An 18621-nucleotide genomic window follows, 5' to 3' on the forward strand; every position below is an offset into this window, starting at 1 on the left:
GATCGTGACCTGGCTGAAGTCGGACGCTTAACCGACTGCGCCACCCAGGCGCCCCTATTATAATGTTTTTAATAAGATGGGTGCAGAAAGATACATGAGAATTTAATCAGCATCACACTTTATCTATATAGACCTCAGAAGGATTCACGTGTGGAAGAAGCATATATGGTAAGTTCTCCAACATTTAAATATGTAATCTTAGGATAAAATGTCCATTAACACAGGTTTGGTTAAATGATGCGTGGCACACTCATATAATGGAAAATTATTTGGCCATAATAGACAAAAACGTAAGCAGCAAATAAAATAAGCATACAGTGACCTCATTTTCATTAAAAAAAAAAAAAAGAATCTATGTGTAAATACTTCTGTAGCCATTAGATTCACATTCAGTCATAAACAGCACTCATGTTCAGTCATGTAGGAAAAGCCACCAGAGAAAAGAAAAGTTGTCACTCTCTGAAAATTCTCTTGGAGAAGACATTAATTTCCACACCTACTTCTCTATTCTGTGTCAACACCTTAGGCATGAAGAAAATTACAACAATGAAATCAAAGCTACTAAAGTTTTTCTCCTCGAGGGAAAAAAAAAATCCAACCAAACATTTTCAGATGTATGATGTTAAAAGTAGATATGTCAAATAGCAAGTTAGGAGAGAGTCGGAGGGAGGGAAAAGGAAGGAGAGAGAGGGAGAGAGAATGAGGTTTCAACTCCTCCTCTATAAACTACCTTCCCATCCACCAATAGCCACCAACAGACCACCCCAGAAAAAAAAAAAGAAAAAAAAAAAAGGAACATCCCCAATTCCTGGGTAAATCCACAGTTCCAGTAAATTTGTTAACTCCTCAGGACTGAGGTCTTTTGTAAAGAAAAGTGTGCCCAGGCACCAAAAAAGAGAAGTTGATGATACTAGTTTTCCTTCTGTGCAGTCATGTGTTAGATGCAAAAACAAGTGCCTCTTTCACTAGACTCGAATCAAAATAGCTGTGTTCACTCTCAAAAGTAACCAAAGGACTCACACATTTATACGACTTTATATGTCATCTCAAATCCTAAGAACCTTATGAGGACAAGAGCCAAGCACTGATTCTTTTTAATAAATAAGCAAAGTACCCACAGAGAATGAGAGCTAAGTACAACACAAAGAAAACCAATAATATTTTTGCAACTCTACACAGTCTGTGTAGAACTAATCAATAGGAGATAAATGATAAAAAATGAAACAATGAAGATTCAACATAAACATTTCCAGTCACCTTCCCTTAACCTTCACGACATGGGTTTAAGGTCACACATTTTATACCTCCCTACAAGTTTCTGCTTTCCCAAATCTTCTGGAATGAACACACATGTACATATGACATATTATGCATATTTTAGCAGAAAACTCCTGTACTCATAAAATTCGACTCGGTGTATTTTATGTTACCAATAGGTCCAATTTGTTCATTTTCCACAGGCTTAACTTTTAGACTCTCTTTCAGATTATTCTTTTTTAAAAATACTCAAATGTCAGAATTCTCATTACCGCTGGTGAAAATTTTATTTCAATGGCTATGTTTCATGGTCAGCTGCCGATATATTCTATTTATCAATTTCTTTGAATTCATACCTTAATATAGACACGATTCATACCAGAATCCCTTGTGACTACAACTCTCTCATCTTCTAATTCTTACAAGTAATATGTAAGTCTTAGTGGAACTCTAGCTAGTCTTGGCAAGGCTATTTCAATTATGGAATTTTATTTATTTTTTTTTAATTTTTTTAATGTTTATTAATTTTTGACAGAGAGAGAGAGAGAGAGAGAGCGAGAGAGCGAGAGAGCGCGCATGAGTGGGGGAGGGGCAGAGAGAGAGGGAGACACAGAATCCGAAGCAGGCTCCAGGCTCTGAGCTGTCAGCACAGAGCCCAACGCGGGACTTGAACTCACAGACCGCGAGATCATGACCTGAGCCGAAGTTGGATGCTCAAACGACTGAGCCACCCAGGTGCCCCTATGGAATTTTAAAAGTATGTGTTATGGATCCAGATATGGCAATTTGTCTCTTAATAACAAAGAGAATAATCCTGCATATGTTAGAAGAGCTTTCAAGATTCTTTAAAGCGTTGGTTAGAGTTGTAGCTTATTAAATGTCAAGAGAGGCCATAAGCCAGCCCACAGAAAATATATATAAGAAAATCATGTCCTGGAAAGTGAAAGAGCTTACTCAAGGTCACACTGGCATTGGGATCCAATTTCAGGAAATGTGCATGCACTCACATAGAGCTTACTCAATTAGAAACCTTTCCTACTGTCTCATTCATTTTCCTAACTCAGTGACATTCTGAAAAGTCTGATTCTAATCAGGGAATTGCAATATAAATCACAATGAGACAGAACTATGGCTAGAATGGATAAAAGTTAAGAATGTAAACGTCAAATGTTGGCAAGGATTTGGAGCAAAATGAATTCTGATACACTAGCTGGTGGGAATATTACCTGGTACAACTACTTTATGTAACTACCATAGGTAAACACATACATACCCTATAACTCAGCAACCCAACTCTTAGGTACACACATGAGACAAAAGAACACGTAAGAATGTTCAGCATTGTTCATAATAGCAAAAAATAAAGACAAATAAAAAATCCAGACACTCCAAATGTCCATGAACAGTAGAATAAGAACAGACTATGGTCTGTTTGGTTATGGAATACTATATAACAATGAAAACAAATGACCTATAGCTACATGTAATACCATGGATGAACTGCTTAAACAGAATGGGAGAAAGAAGTCCAACATAAAACATAACACTTGACTCTATTAAAGTGAAGAAACTGGCAATATTAATCAGTGATGTTAGAAGTTATCTTCTTAGAGTATGGAGTGGGTGACACATGAGAAGGGCTTCAGGGGGCTGGTAATGTTGTACTTGCATGTGTGGTATTGTAACAGATGATTCATGGAGCTATACCCTAATAGTTGGTGCACTACTCTGTGCACTATAGTTCTATTTTTTTAAGATAAAAAAAATGTCTTTAATTATGTGATGGTTTTCAATATATTTATTCTGCTTCTTTCAAAAACATGAGTTATTTCTGTGTGTTCTGAATACGCTTGTCTATATTGTTTGTTTGTGCAAGGATTAATGGCCCCAGGGAAAATATCCTACTCTGATTTACCTTATATAACAGACTCAGCCATTGCAACCCACAAAGGCTTGCTTATCCTTGTACTATGCATCACTGGTAGGAGTTTGCTTCAAAAAAAAAAAAAAAAAAATACAGACAGGTGATAAAGGGTACATGGGTGTATACCTCATTTCCAGATACTACTAATAAAAATGTTACTTGTCAACGTCTCAATCCAAAGCTGAGAGTTAAATCTAAGCATTTCTTTGATGCACGATGATCTTCTAGACCTGGGATAACAAACTGTTTATTTACATGCCAACTCCAGTCTACTGGGAATGGTTGCCTGGAGCGCTGGGTTGAGAAAGACTGGATGTCATGGTAGGGCCATCGACGGAGTATTGTCTATGCCACAGGCAAAGGATGGAGCAGCTGGGGCACAAATACCTAGCTGACTCTGTGACAGAGTCAACAGAACACCTTCTCTCATAGGATAAAAATATTTTCTTCATCAAGATCACATTGGGATCCAAATAACTTTCCTCACTGCTTCTACCTCCCCCCCAACCCCGTTGCCTTACATATGATCTATCAATAAAATTCCATATTCAGGAAGATTTTCAAATAGTTTCATTAAGACAAAAAGAATTTTTTTTTCTTATTTTAAACTCTCCACAGACAAATCCCTAATAAAATTCTAGTTTGTTATACCTATTACTCACTCAAAAAATTGTTATTTTAATGTAATCTATTTCTAATATATTTTATATTTAAGTATTTACAATATTTATATATGTTGTTTAATATAAATTAAATTATGGTAATATGGTTTAAATACTTTACTAGCAAAGCAAATTGATAAGACTACAGATTATTTTGAACAAAAACTACCTTAAGGCAAAAAAAAAAAAGCTTAAAAACATTGTATTTCATCTATTCTACTCTTTGCAAAAGAGACCTGTCAGAATACACTAGTTAAAAAAAATTCTAATCTTCATATATGTTACTCTTAGATCCCTCCAAGAATCAAAAATTTTTGATTGCTATTTTTTTGTTATAAACTCAACTATACAAGTTCATATTTTATAATTTTTCACTGATCTTAACCAAAATTAATATGAAAATAAACTTTCCCCACTGAAGTGTTTATGAAGACTTTAGCTCTGGTTGAACAGATGCGCATATTCTAACGACAAGGGTATTACCCTTCTTACAGTATATTCTCCAGAGATTTCTTTTTTACAAGTAGATAATTTGTACTGACACAAATTTACAAGACACAGATGTAAAGAGAAACACCTAAATGTGGTGCAAAGTACCATCTTATTCGATCATGGTATTATTAGCATTGCCAGATGGGAAAAAAATGAACTGAAATTTCACACTTCTGCCTTTCACTTCCACGTGATTTCTTCATAGTCCTTATCGGTGATGTGCACTGGCTGGTAGGTTAGATCTTTACCAATAACTAACTCTACCTAATCTAAATTTCCCTTCATTCATTCAGTGAATCTGAGAATTAGAAACAATACATAGTGATGATTGTTTTCACTAAATTCAAGACCCCAAGTCTCAAATGAGTACTCAACCTGCCCAACAACCCTTCGTTATCTCTGTGGTATGTCAATCCTCTCAACTGTCAAAACTACAACTCATCACTTTCTCTTCTTTCCATAAACGTCCAACAGCCTTCCATCCCACTCCCTGTCTGATACCTCTGCCTCCTAGTTCATTTAAGAACAGCTCAGACAGGAACTCTCCCTTCTTTGCCCACCACACTTACCGTCCACCCCACACTCTGCCTGGACTCGTACAGTGGACGACAGGCAAACTGAACACTGGTGATCTGTTTCCCTCTCCCTCTCTCTTTCAGAGACCTTTCTTTTGCAATTATACTCTCACTGGATTCTCTCTTTTGTGGTGGAAAAATGCAACCACTTCGTTGGCCCTCTTTCTACTTCCATGGTGGAATCTGCCAGTTGCCCACTAAATACTGGTTTTTCCCTTCTTAAATGGAACAAGACCTAATTTTAGTGAGCACACTGTAATCCAGCCTTCCTAGCAGCTAGGTGTAGCTATGTGACTGTATTTAAACTCTGATCAATAACACAAGCAGAGGTGAGTAGGATTCTAGGAAGTCTCTTTAATTGAAAAAGGGTCAGTCCTTCTCCCTTTTTTTTTTTTCCATTTATATTCAGAACACGAACAGAGGACCATTCTCTTCAAAGTCACCAGTTTGCCTCATCAAATTCAGTGCTAAAATTTTTAGTCTCTTGGCAGCATTAGACACAGATGATGCCTCTCTCAGTCTTGAAACTTTTTTTTTTTTTTTTTTTTTTTTGATTTCTGGAAATCCACCATATCCTGATTTTCTTCTTACCTCACTGGTCACTCTGATTCTTCACACTTTCTCCCTGCCATCCAGGCTTCTACATTTTTTAATGCTCCAGCTCTCTTCTCTTACTCTTTTGTGATTATTTTAGACCTACGGTTTCAAATACCATTTGTACTCCGGTATCATTCTGATCTCCAAATTCATGTATCTAAACTAGATGTCTGGCATCTCCCCTTAGATGTTTAAATTTTTTTTTTTTCAACGTTTATTTATTTTTGGGACAGAGAGAGATAGAGCATGAACGGGGGAGGGGCAGAGAGAGAGAGGGAGACACAGAATCGGAAACAGGCTCCAGGCTCTGAGCCATCAGCCCAGAGCCCGACGCGGGGCTCGAACTCACGGACCGCGAGATCGTGACCTGGCTGAAGTCGGACGCTTAACCGACTGCGCCACCCAGGCGCCCCTCCCCTTAGATGTTTAAAAGACATCTCGAACTTCACTTAGCCAAAACAAAATTCTCCCCATTTCCGAACTGTAGTCCTTCTCACCTCAGTATATACTCACCACTATCGACTTGGTTGCTTAACACAAAAGCCATGCAGGCACCCTGGACTACCCTCTTTCACTCTTTTAAAAAAATTTTTTTTTCAACCTTTATTCATTTTTGGGACAGAGAGAGACAGAGCATGAATGGGGGAGGGGCAGAGAGAGAGGGAGACACAGAATCGGAAACAGGCTCCAGGCTCCGAGCCATCAGCCCAGAGCCTGACGCGGGGCTCGAACTCACGGACCGCGAGATCGTTCGTGACCTGGCTGAAGTCGGACGCTTAACCGACTGCGCCACCCAGGCGCCCCTACCCTCTTTCACTCTTAATCCACCCACACTCAGCAGCAAATCTTGCTGGCTCTGTCTCCAAAGAATATCCATCAGTTCTCTGTCCCCACTGCCACCACCCTGGTACAAGCCAACACCTCCCTCGTCAGACCCAGAGATGGCCATCGTGTCCCCACCCCAAATTCTCCAAAGTCTATTTTCTAAGCAGCAGCAGCCAAAGCAATATGGCTGTGTGTCTTCCTTCTTAGAATGAAACCTAAACTCCCCAGACGGCCTCTGAGGCTCTGGGTGGCCTGCTCAGTCTCCTCTCTGATTTCCTCTCTAGCCACTCTTGCCTCAGGTGCTGTGTTCCAGCCGCACTGGACTTCTCTTTCCTATTTTCTGAACACCCCAGGCTGTGGACTGCTTCAGGAGTTTACTGCCAGCTCCCTGGCTCCATCTAAATGCTCTTGTCCTGTATCTTCTCACTACCAGTGCCTTCGCTCAGAGGACCAGCTCAGCTATGGGAGCTTCCCCACAGTCACCTGCTCTCCCAGCATGCTCATTTTCATCACAGGAAACCATGTTGTTCATTAATGTTTTTTTTAACCCTCTGCTTTTCCTTACACTACGACCCACATGAGAAAAGGGCCTTGTGGACTTTGCTTACTGCTGGATTCCCAAGGGTCTGGTACGATGACTGGCCAGCAGTAGGTGCTCAATAAATTATTTGCTGAATGAAGGCAGAATATCATAATTACAAGTCACTCAGTTGGAACCATTACTCCAGTGTTTAAACCTCTCAACACCAGACCTGAGAAATAGTATCTGACCACCATGTGCTGGTCACTCCTCCTGAGGGTAGCCACTTCATTCCTGAATAACCAGGATTATTCAAAAGCCCTATTCCTCCTAGAGCTGACGTCTGGCTACTGTTGCTTTGTTCCTTTGCGAAGGCCTTCATGATCACGCAGAATGCATTTCTTGTATTTTACACAAGACCGTGCTTCAGGAGCTGAAGGTGGGGACTGTGGCTTCTCACGGCCAAATGGTTCCAGGCTTCTTGGCCCCTCTCCACAAGGCAGAGTTGTGGGTCTTACCACCACCCTCCCCCACACACCAAAGCTGCCCTGAATCACAGTGCAGTCACATACTTAGCTATCAATTATGCCAGGAGTATGCAACTCTTGTTCAATTTATCACTTCCCATCTAGCAGATCAATCAATCTCTTTCTCGGGAACATGACTTAAGTGAACTCTTACCTCCTACCAGTTCAAGCTCACAAATAATCTCCAATCCATGTATCTTTCATACACTAGGTGCTTACTGCCTCTATAATCTCAGAGCCTACAGTCACTCTTCCTCCTCTTCCTAGAATTCCTAATGCATTTATCTTTCCCAGCACAGAAGACCTGCACTGTCCTCTGGAGTAAGGCCTCCTGGCCTCCTTTCTTGCATAAAGGTCCTGACTTTTCCACACATCTAAATTAAAATTACAGTCTCTCTTAATTTTCACACATTAGCCTGAGGCAAACCAGCAATATATGTATTTTTTTAACGTCATTTATTTATTTTGAGCAAGAGAGAAAGAAAGGAGGGGAGGGGCACAGAGAGAGAGAGACAGAGACAGAGAGGGAATCCCAAGCAGGCTCCATGCTTAGCTTAGAGCCCGACCTGGGGCTTGATCTCACAGCCACGAGATCATGACCTGAGCCAAAATCAAAAGTCGGATGCTTAACTGAATGAGCCACCCAGGTGCTGCAGACCAGCACTATTTCTAACAAAGAGAAAAATTCTTATTTTCTTTGGCTTTTATATCATATCGCTGTGCACAACAGCACTTTTTTAGTGCCATAATCTAATCCTTTTAATCCTTTGGCCTCCAAAACATGCTGACATTTCACTGAAATCACTTGGGTAGAGTAGTAACTTCTGGGAAGTTAATGATTAGATAAGAACACATGGTTTGGTCATCTGAAAACATTCTGTATTTTCACAGTGTGTTAACACATTCTGGTAAAGAGAGCAAGAAACTTTAAGCTAAAGAATAACACTGTATTAACACACCCCAAAAGAGAGTTCAGTTAATGCCCAAAGGGCCAGAATACTGACCACTACAAGGTGACTAGAATAGTCCTCATGTGATTAGCTGTGATTCAGAAACAAATGTGAAACAAACAAAAAAAAAACTATAGGCTCAAATCTGCTACAGTGATCTTTTAAAAATTTATATCTATATCTATCTCCCAAGGAGTAATAATTTCCAATAAAATGCTACCTGGGGTTAGTCTAGCAGCACTGTGTTTGATAGGTGTAGCACAGTTGTTTATGGGAACCCTGAGTTATCTTCTAGATCTGCCTCAATGGATTAAAACGTCCCCTTGTCAGTTAATCCCTGCTCCTTAAGGGCAGGGTCCTTTAGACTATGTATGTTCCCTTTCCCTTTCCCTGTTTTAAGTAAACGTAAACTCTTTGTAGGGCTCCCCAGTTCCAAACCTAGGGAATTTAGTCAACAAGTCTCTTTAGTCTCATCCAGAACCAGATGGTTTTAACGTTTATTTATTTTTGGGACAGAGAGAGACAGAGCATGAACGGGGGAGGGGCAGAGAGAGAGGGAGATACAGAATCGGAAACAGGCTCCAGGCTCTGAGCCATCAGCCCAGAGCCTGACGCGGGCTCGAACTCACAGACCACGAGATCGTGACCTGGCTGAAGTCGGACGCTTAACCGACTGCGCCACCCAGGTGCCCCAGAACCAGATGGTTTTAAAGCAAATATAAGTCTCTATCTTTTTTTTTTTTAAGCTTATCTTTATTTATTTTGAAAGGGAGAGAGAGGCAGACAATCCCAAGCAGGCTCCGCACTGTCAGCACAGAGCCCAACAAGGGGCTTGATCCCACAAACCATGAGATTATGATCTAAGCTGCAATCAAGAGTAGGACGGGGGCACCTGGATGGCTCGATCAGTTGGGCATCCCATTTCAGCTCAGGTCACGATCTCATGGCTTGTGGGTTCAAGCCCTGTGTCAGGCTCTGTGCTGACAGCTCAGAGCCTGGAGCCTGCTTTGGATTCTTTGTTTCTCTCTGCCCCTCCCCCATTCTCTCTCTCTCCCTCTCTCTCTCTCTTTCAAAATTAAACATAAAAAAAAAAGGAGACTTAACCAACTGAGCCATCCAGGTCCCCCAAATATCTATCCTTTTAAAGTTTTATTTCATTAATGAAATAGTGTATTATGTGCCTGGCACTCTACAGAAAATGCAATTAAGTGTTATCTCTTCTAATATTATTGTCTTTTGTATTCACTCTAAAGAGTTCTGGCCTTTTTCTTTTTTCTTTCATTTTAAGAGTTCTAACCTTCTAAAATCTGTTCCTGCTCTCAGTCACTGGAGTTGTCCTGTTATGAACCCAATTTTAAGAATTAAAAACAGTGACGTCAACTTAAATTTCTACTTACAACATTGTGTGATCTTCTGGATATTGGAAGAGATACGCTGGGCCAGTAGGGCAGGGTCACCACCAACACCCGGAGTGTAAGACATAGCTGATTTACTTATTCACTAATTTCATCAGATGTCACCTAAGAAGTCACCTAAAAAACAGAAGTCACATAATTGTGTTTTTAAAGCATTGATTGGCCTAAGTTTCAAAGTTATCAATCTGGGAGGTTGATTAACCTAACAGGGTTGAAATATAGCAAAGGACACATCAAATAGAAAAATTCTCATGGCTTTCAAAAATACTGGCTTTCAAAGGACACAGTCATGTTAAACAATTAAAATAAGGTTCAAATTGTACATTCCCTTTGAAAACTTTTAAGTAAAAGTAACCAAATCCCTTTTACGTGTATATTCTTAATTGTTTATATATTTTCTCCTTAACTGAACTGCAAGCAACTATAAAGGAGGGCCCACATGCTGTTTATCTTTCTTTCTCCAACATTTAAAACAACTCCCGACACAGAACAGCTATTTACATATCTATTAAATGGTACACAAACTGCAGGGTGTCCCCAGAAATGTCACCATATCTAATTTAACACACACAGGAAGAGCTTAGGAATATATGACTAGCGGGTGTCCAATTTTAATAGGAAAGGTCCACTTTGAGAGAGGCACGGCTGACAAGTGAGGGGGGAAAAAAAAAGGAACGTTCCATAAAATGCTCATCACACCTTCCAACAGAGCAAAGAGAACAGCTCTCCTCTTCCCGAGGCTGGCATCAGGACAGGAAGCAAAGCCTGGGGCACCACGACAGGAAGGAGGCAAGAAGGAATTTTCTTCTTCAGTCCACACACCACACACCTCTTGGGGTTTGGAAAAAAGGATGGAAAGGGTGTCCCTGCATACAGGACTGTGTCCAGCACAGACTCAACGCCACGCCCATCTTTCCACGGAGCACGCTGCAGGCTGCAAAGTTGCAGGCAGGCAATTTGTCCGGCAGCTCTCTGCTGAGAGTCAGCTACATGCCTGGCATCAAATGGGCACTAGGGAGCCGCAAGCGAACAAAACAAACATAAAGAACCTGCCTAATTCAAGTGTGTCATTTAGAAGAGTGGATAAAGTAAAACAGCAAAAGCAATGTAAATCAGCAAAAGGTCATGTGCAGGCAAAAGTGAGAGGCTGGGAAAAGGAAATTTCACTATGGCTCCTATCTAGAAAGAATTAACAAAACACAAGCAGAAGATCTGGATACTGGGCATGACTGGTATGGAGAATGACTAAGGCAAAGACATGAAGCCTGGGATGGGTAGACCCAGAACATACGCAAAGGGCAAACTCAGTGTGTCATTTCTCAAAGAAAGGGGTGGGTGCCAGTCAACCCTGGATCAGATGATTCATGGTGGGGACAAGTGGGAGACAGCATAGAAAGGGAGGAATGACCCAACGTGTATTGCGTATCTGTGAAATGAAAAGCATTTCACATAGATTGTCTAATTTAATTTTCAAAATCTCCTCTTTAAAGTAGATAGTAGCAAATAAACCTTGTTTTAACAATGAGCAAACTGAGGCTAACAAAGATTAAGTAACGATAAAGGTAATTGAACCCACCTACCAGCTGGACGTGGGGTTCAGCCCCAGGGTTTTGGTTCCAAAAACTACCCATGACAGCTACCACACAAAACTAAAGTCACGAAAAGAGGGCGCTGGAAACTAGGGTTAGATTGAATATATCGCAATAAGAAAGCACTGGAGATTTCTGGCAGGGGAGAAGAGGGCACAAGGAAATGTGTGTCTTGTTCTTAGGGTCGGTGCCGGCAGGAAGTGCAAGGGTAGAACTTTTGGGATAAGTAGATCAGTACTGGCTCCATGTCAGAAACTGGTGCATCGTGGAAGGTGCCTGGCCACCTTGGAATTCCTGGAGCTTTTAGGTACTCTTCATTCTCCTTCATTGATCCACAGGTCCAATTTATCTATTCCGGCCCTTCGGATCTCACCAAGTCATCCAGAGAGACCCAAATCTCAACTCAGGTGGTAGAACTGCTTTGGCAGGTGGCAGATAGCTTTGCACTTAGGCCTGCAGCCACCTAAAGAGCTGGGGCCCAGAGAGGAGAAGACTGGACCTGGGGATTCAGTGAAACCAACACTATCACAAGCATCCCACTAACCACCAATTAGATCTCTAAATTCTGCATGTTTTTTTTTTTTTTTCAGTAAGAGCTTGAGATAGAATTCAAAACCACAGGATTCACCCATTTAAAGTGTACAATCCCATACACCTGAATCTAATATAACACTGTATGTTAACTACACTGGAATTAAAATTAAAAAAAAAAAAAAAGCAATTCTATTGGTGTTTTATTTTTATTAAAAAAAATTGTTAAATGCTTATTTTTGATAGAGAGAGCACAAGCAGGGGAGGGCAGAGAGACAGGGAGACACAGAATCTGAAGTAGAATCCAGACTCTGTGCTGTCAGCACAGAGCCCAACGCCAGGCTCAAACTCACAAACTGTGAGTTCATGTCCTGAGCCAAAGTTGGACGCTCAACTGACTGAGCCACCCAGGCGTCCCAAGCCTACTGGTGTTTTTAGAACATGCATAAACGTGTGTAGCCATCACATCACTTTTAGAACATTTCATTACCCCCAAACAAAGCCCACACCTACTAGCAGTCACTTTTCATTTCTCTGCAACCTCTCCAGCTGTAGGCAACCGCTAATCTACTTTATGTTTTCATAGGTTTGCCTATTCTGTACATTTCCTATGAATGGAATCATATGAGCTCTCTCGTGACTGGCTTCATTCTCTTAGCATGTTGCCAAGGTCCATCCATATTTTGGCATGGATCAATACATCATTCCTTTTCACTGCCAAATAAGACTTCACTGCATAGATAGGAGCAATTCTCTCCTGGCTCAATGACATCTTTCTTTTTCCTTTTCCTCTATCAACTAGATCTCTAGAAAAACTGTCTCACAGCCAACACAGACATAATGAATGAGGAAATGTTTCTCATTGACTCTCTTCGGGAGGCTCCTTCCCAAACATACATAGATTTATAGCATTCCCCTTAAGCCTCAAAACTCATGCAAGCCTAACCTAAGCCTTCTCTGTGTTTTTTTTCAAGGATCCTTTTTTTCCTCTTCAGAGAATTAGCCAATTATTTACAAACACTACCAGTTTTCCTCATCTCTTTACTCAAGCAACTAAATTAGTGAAAGTTCCTACAGGTGAGATAACTGGGCTCCATTCATCCAAAGAGCTGTTGCTGCTGCTGGATTGGCTGGAATTTCTTTAGAGAAAGGGCACAGTGACTGTTAACTCAGCTCTGTGTTGAGTGAAGAATGAAAAGAAATTTGCAAATGATGGAAGAGAAAGATACACAATAATTCAACAAGATTAACCATGGCTAACTGGTATTTCCAAAGCATTGTTTTACATTTATTTTCTCAGTTGATTCTTACAACAAATCTCTGAGGTAGGTTCACTTGTAATTCTGATATTTCACATGAAAAAATTGAGGCATAACAAGAATCAGTAACCTGCTTAATCTAAGAGCTAAAATTTGAAACTACATCTTACAGCCCATATTTTTAAAACACTAAACCATATTGCTTCATTGTGTAACAAAAACTCAGGGCAGGTGAGCCCAATCCATTAACCTTTTTGCAGACTCTACTCTTAGGATGAGGAAACAGACCTGGGATGACTATATGAGTAGATCAAGGTAACACAGATGAATAGCTCAGTCCTTTTCTCTCTTATTCTGCCAATAGTGATATCTAAGAGACAACAATGGTTGGTCTTTCTGATGACAAAACATGAGAAATAAAGGAGCCAAATGACTTTACTGCAAAAACATATATACAAATAGATGGACTATAATTATAGCTAACTATAAATTGACATCAAAAGCTTATGATCATTGCATTTTGGGCTGGAATCAACCATGTTATTCTGATAGCTGCTGTCTACTTCAGTCTCCAGCACCTGGCTGGAGTTAACAAGCACTAAAGCACTGTTGATGAATATTTTTGAAAGATCAGAATTCCCAGTTTTATTGCTCAGAATAACAATAACTCATTATCTATACCTGCTCTATCAAGTCCTCAAGTATAACATGTGAGGCTAGTAGCTTAGAACAGCCACTGTAGAAATATAGAACATTCTACCACAGCATAAAGTTCTATTGAATAGTGATCATGTAGACATCTCGGCAATTACTTTTCTATGAAAACATATAAACACTATAAAGGGAAAGAAGGAAAGAGAGGATCAAAGTGCAATACTCATAATGAGGATATTCTCAAGACTTTCTGGAGAGCACAAATAAAAGAACAAAGGGAATTGTGAAATTGTAATTGTCAAACACTTCCCCCAGGTAATACCGGACACATTGCAGAATCCTAGATTCCCATTAAGCATACATCTCATGCTCTATAAATCGAACACAAACGAAGCTATAGAAATAGTTTCACTTTTTGAACTGGGAGTACGAGCATAAAACACTGGACTTCCCTCCACCCCTTGCGCCCAAAATATACGTTCCCAGAGGGGCAAGACTGTGTATTTTTTGTGAGCTACTCTAGTCTCGCTACCTGGTTATGTAAGAGGTGCTTAATAAATATCTGTAGACTGAATGAATAAATGTACCTATTTCCTAAAAGAACACACACCTAGTCTGAGGATAAATAATACCAATTCTAAGATATTAAATGCCAGTGTCTTCTTTTAGATCCTAAATGTACAGGCTTACTACTGCCTTAGGGCCTTTGAGGAGTTTTCTATCCCTAGAAGGCTCTTCCCGTGATCTCCACATGACTGGCTCCTTTACTCCAGCAAGGTCTCATCGCACGCTAGAGAAGTCTTTGCTGACTATTCGGATCTGAAGTGAGAAGTCACCACTCTTGCCACTTTCTGTTTATCTAATTTCCTTTATCATGGTACTAATCGTCATTTAAAACAATCTAGTTAGGGGCACCTGGGTGGCTCAGTCGGTTAAGCGTCCGACTTAGGCTCAGGTCATGATCTCACTGTCTGTGGGTTTGAGCCCCGCGTCGGGCTCTGTGCCGACAGCTCAGAGCCTGGAGCCTGCTTCAGATTCTGTGTCTCGCTCTCTCTGACCCTCCCCCATTCATGCTCTGTCCTTCTGTCTCAAAAATAAATAAACATTAAAAAAAAAATTTTTAAAAACCTTTAAAAAAATATAAATAAATAAAATGATCTAGTTAGTGTGTTGTTTATTATCTGTCCCTACCTTGGGGATATAAGCACAAGACAACCTTGTCACCTTGTGGAATTTGCAGTATCAGGTGCATAGATGTTCCACGAACATGAAGGTGATCACTCTATGGCCGTGAGCATTCTCTATCTAAACCAAATTAACCCAATACTTTAGCTCAGCATCTCTGTCCGTTGCACTATTATACTATTCGGCTTCATTCACAATACCAAGGATTACTTTTCACCCTTCTCATACACTAAACTTTCAAATTAAATGGAATCGTGGCAAACTTTACTCAGACTTCCTGCAGATGTTTCATATAATTTATTTTTCCACCCCCAGCACTGAACTAAAGTTTGGTATCCTAACCAAAACTATATGTAACTGTTTTATCGGGAGCAGCACAAACCAAAAGTAGATACAACTGCGTTATCGGGAGAAGCACAAGTAAAAAGCTTAAGAAAAATGATGCAATCATTAATGGGTTACAATGGTATTATATTAACTTCTACAGAAAGTTTGAAACTAGAGCATAATTCTTAATTAGTCACAGTCTGAGACGAACTTCTCAAGGCGGCCTGAAAAGCAGAGGGCGTCCACATCACAAGACACTGCTGAACACCTGCTAGAAGCCTCTGCCCGCGTGAGGCTGAGGCTGCCCCCAGAAGAAACGTCCACCTGCAACATTACTCAACAGCATGGCACTTCATCATCATTTTCTTCCAGATTCTGTTCGAGTTTTAAATTATATACAGTTACAGCTAAAATACAATTATCTGAATTAAACAAAATATGTATAGAAGAGCCAAACAAATACAAGAAACTTGAGAGGAAAAATAAATAAAGCATTTGACCAGAAAGGTAATGTTATTTTTTCCTCTGTGTCTGAATTTTTACAAAGTAACGACCTAAAAAACAAGAAGCCGGGGTTCCGGGGAGGACCTTGAAATATTTTACGTGTTTTTAAAGGTCTTCACGTAAACCAATTAATGACGCGTACGGAGAAGATCAAAGAAAGTTAGGTCGTCTTCAGGCCAAACAAAACCAACTACAAGCTGCCCCCGAATAAATGCATATGGTTCCTTTACTGCAGCATCTATTTTCAGTTCCTCTGTATTCGGGAAGAGAACTTTAAACTGTGTCTTCTAACTCTGTAAGTTGCAAAGAGGAAGAGGTCACTCGAAGTCCTGCTCGCTCCAGGCAGAAGCAGGATTCTGGAGCTCCGCCCCAGCGGGCCCCGGCGCCGGCCCCGCCCGAGGGTGCGCGGGAGCCAGCGCGGCCGGGGAGGCGGCGGGGATGCGGCGCTGCGGGCGCAGGGCTCGCGGAGCCGGCAAGGCCGGCGGGACCCGCTTGACCGGGGGCGTGAGCAGCGGTGGCGCTCCGGGGCTGGGGCAGCGCCCGCCTTCCGCCTCCCGACCACAGCCGCAAAGCGCAGGGCGGCGGCCACCTGACCACGCTCACAAACAAGGAGGCGCGGCAGCCGCCGGGAGTTCGCGCCTCTGGGGCTCCGGGCCAGGGACCACCCCCCTCCCCAGGTTCCTCTTACCCCAGCCTCCTCGGCTTTCTCCTCCTCCTCCGCCGGCCTCAGGCACCCACCGGCCCCAGAGCCCCCAGCTAGATTCTCAGCTGATGGGCGGTGGCGCTGGGACGCCCAGTGCGCATGCCCGCAGTACAGCGCTGGGAAGGAGGCGGGCCTCGCTCCCTTCCCGTTGGCCAGCGGGATTGAGTGACAGCCGTTCTGCTACGCCCCCTGGGTTTCTAAGCTGGGAATGGGGGTACTAAGAAAATTGCAAGGGAGGTTGTTTTTTGTGTTTTTTTGTGGGTTTTTTTTTTTGAGGCCTTGAATTATGGAAGGCTAACGCCTTAGCCAACCTGCAATAAACAAGGTGAGGGAATGAAGAAGCCGTCTTTATCGGGTGATGGCGGCCTCCCTACACTCGGGTCTTGAGCCCGCCCCATCAGGTCCTGCCCATCTTGTCCTTAGTCTGCAAGTAGAACGTTTTCACAGATACATTAAAAAATACTAACGCAAATATGCAATCCTAGCAGGAACAATGACAGCATAAGTGAAGAGTCACCTCCGTGTGCCCACTTAGTAGACAAGTTTTCATAGCACGTACAGGCCATTCTAAGAATTTCTGAAGGATAGAGAGTAGTTTTAACGGGGTTTGAAAAGAGCAGAGAATGTTCTGATGATAAATATTCAAACGTAATGTAATTGTTAGATAAAAGCATCGATTGCTTTTGGTGAAAGACATATTCGGCAAATTAATTAGAAGATGAAAAGACTTGGCCTTTGCCTGTATTAAGGCCTCACTCACTATTTTCTGAAAAGATCTTCAGGACATGAAAGGTCTAGATGCACTAACGTGCTAAAAACCACAACCAGAATATTTTGAATTGGTACCCCCTGAGAAAATTCTAGGTTGTTTAGCATTATACATACATATATACTTAAGGGAGTGAGGTCAGACAGCAATAAGAAACACAAGGGTCTCTCGGGTTATTTTTAATTGTTCTACTTTTAACAGAAAAATGGGAACAAGAAATGTTTCCTATTTCACATCTTTCCTGAAGAAAACTACAGTGCAAGTGTTTTAATAAACAACAACTTATATTCTGCCTCTGAAAAGGGGACAATAGAGTGAGAATACTGCCCAAACAGAAGGCACTCATCCCATCTAAAGACAGCACGATTCAGCTAGCACCAAGTGCAGACTTCTAGGAAATTCAGATTTTTATGTGAAATGCCCTTTTTCAATATTTTTAAAATTTTATAAAATATTATGAGATCAGATAAAGTAAGTATTTCAACTTCTATAATAGGCAATAGTTTCAACCATAGAGTATTAAAAAAAAAACTGGAGGGGTCCTTATAGAAAATCTAGCTCTACTTCCTCATTTAGGAAGAAGATTATAGAAACTGAAAACCAAAGAAACTTCATCAAAACACACAAATAATTATGAGCAGCACAAGTCCAGATGACTTCATTCAGAATCCCCAATTCTTCCCACCATTATCTTCCACTCAACAAATATTCATTGAGAACCTGCCGTGTGCCAGGTACTGTTCCCAGAGCAGTACATATCCAGGTGAGTAAGGTGTATAGTATTTTCCCTCAAGGAACTTAAGGAGTGAGATTCTTCCCAGGATAGTGGAAGAGGTGCTGTGATAAAGATTTAGTAGGCAAGTGCAAACTTTTAGGGATCTCTGTATAATTTTACTTAGATGAAGCATAGGGGATGGGCTGGAGGGACATAAGATTGGAAAGGCAAGTGGAGTTTATATAATGAAAAGCCTCTACATCGTGTTAGATGAGTATTTATGAGGAGTTAAACTATTAAAGGATTTTAAGCCAAAAGTGTGATATGCTCATAATTCTATTTTATGAAGAAAACTCTGGAGAAATGGGGGAAATTTAACGGAAATAATATTGAGAATGGAGAGGAAGGGAGAGAGAGAGAGTGAGAGACTGCAGCCTTTTAGAAGGCTACTGGAATTGTAGCACATCCCCAATTTAGAATGTCCCCAATAGCAGAGATGTTGAAGGACTTCCTAAGGCAAATGCATTGGGAAAGAAACAGTAAGGCCTGCTTTGCGAAATATTTAGGGAGACTTGGAAATTAATTAGATATGAAAAATGGAAGAGAGGGCTACTATTTTCAGGACTTGCAAAACTGAGTTG

At 41.1% G+C, this 18621-nt stretch overlaps 1 protein-coding gene across 3 annotated transcripts in view; it reads right to left on the reverse strand.

Moving 5' to 3' along the window:
- The window catches only part of STX7 (syntaxin 7), a 42607-nt gene extending 25990 nt beyond the window's left edge, over positions 1 to 16617 (reverse strand). For all 3 annotated transcript variants that reach the window (XM_006932016.5, XM_019831236.3, XR_006598307.1), the window contains exons 1-2: positions 16482 to 16617; positions 9727 to 9861 (exon numbers count right to left, since the gene is read on the reverse strand). In XM_006932016.5, coding sequence (XP_006932078.1) covers positions 9727 to 9811 — 85 coding nt within the window. In that variant the 5' untranslated portion in view covers positions 9812 to 9861; positions 16482 to 16617. The remainder of the gene's footprint in view (positions 1 to 9726; positions 9862 to 16481) is intronic.
- Between the last annotated feature and the right edge of the window lie 2004 nt (positions 16618 to 18621).

Source organism: Felis catus, chromosome B2 (genome assembly GCF_018350175.1).
Source record: "Felis catus isolate Fca126 chromosome B2, F.catus_Fca126_mat1.0, whole genome shotgun sequence".
In the NCBI taxonomy this organism is placed as follows: Eukaryota; Metazoa; Chordata; class Mammalia; order Carnivora; family Felidae; genus Felis; species Felis catus.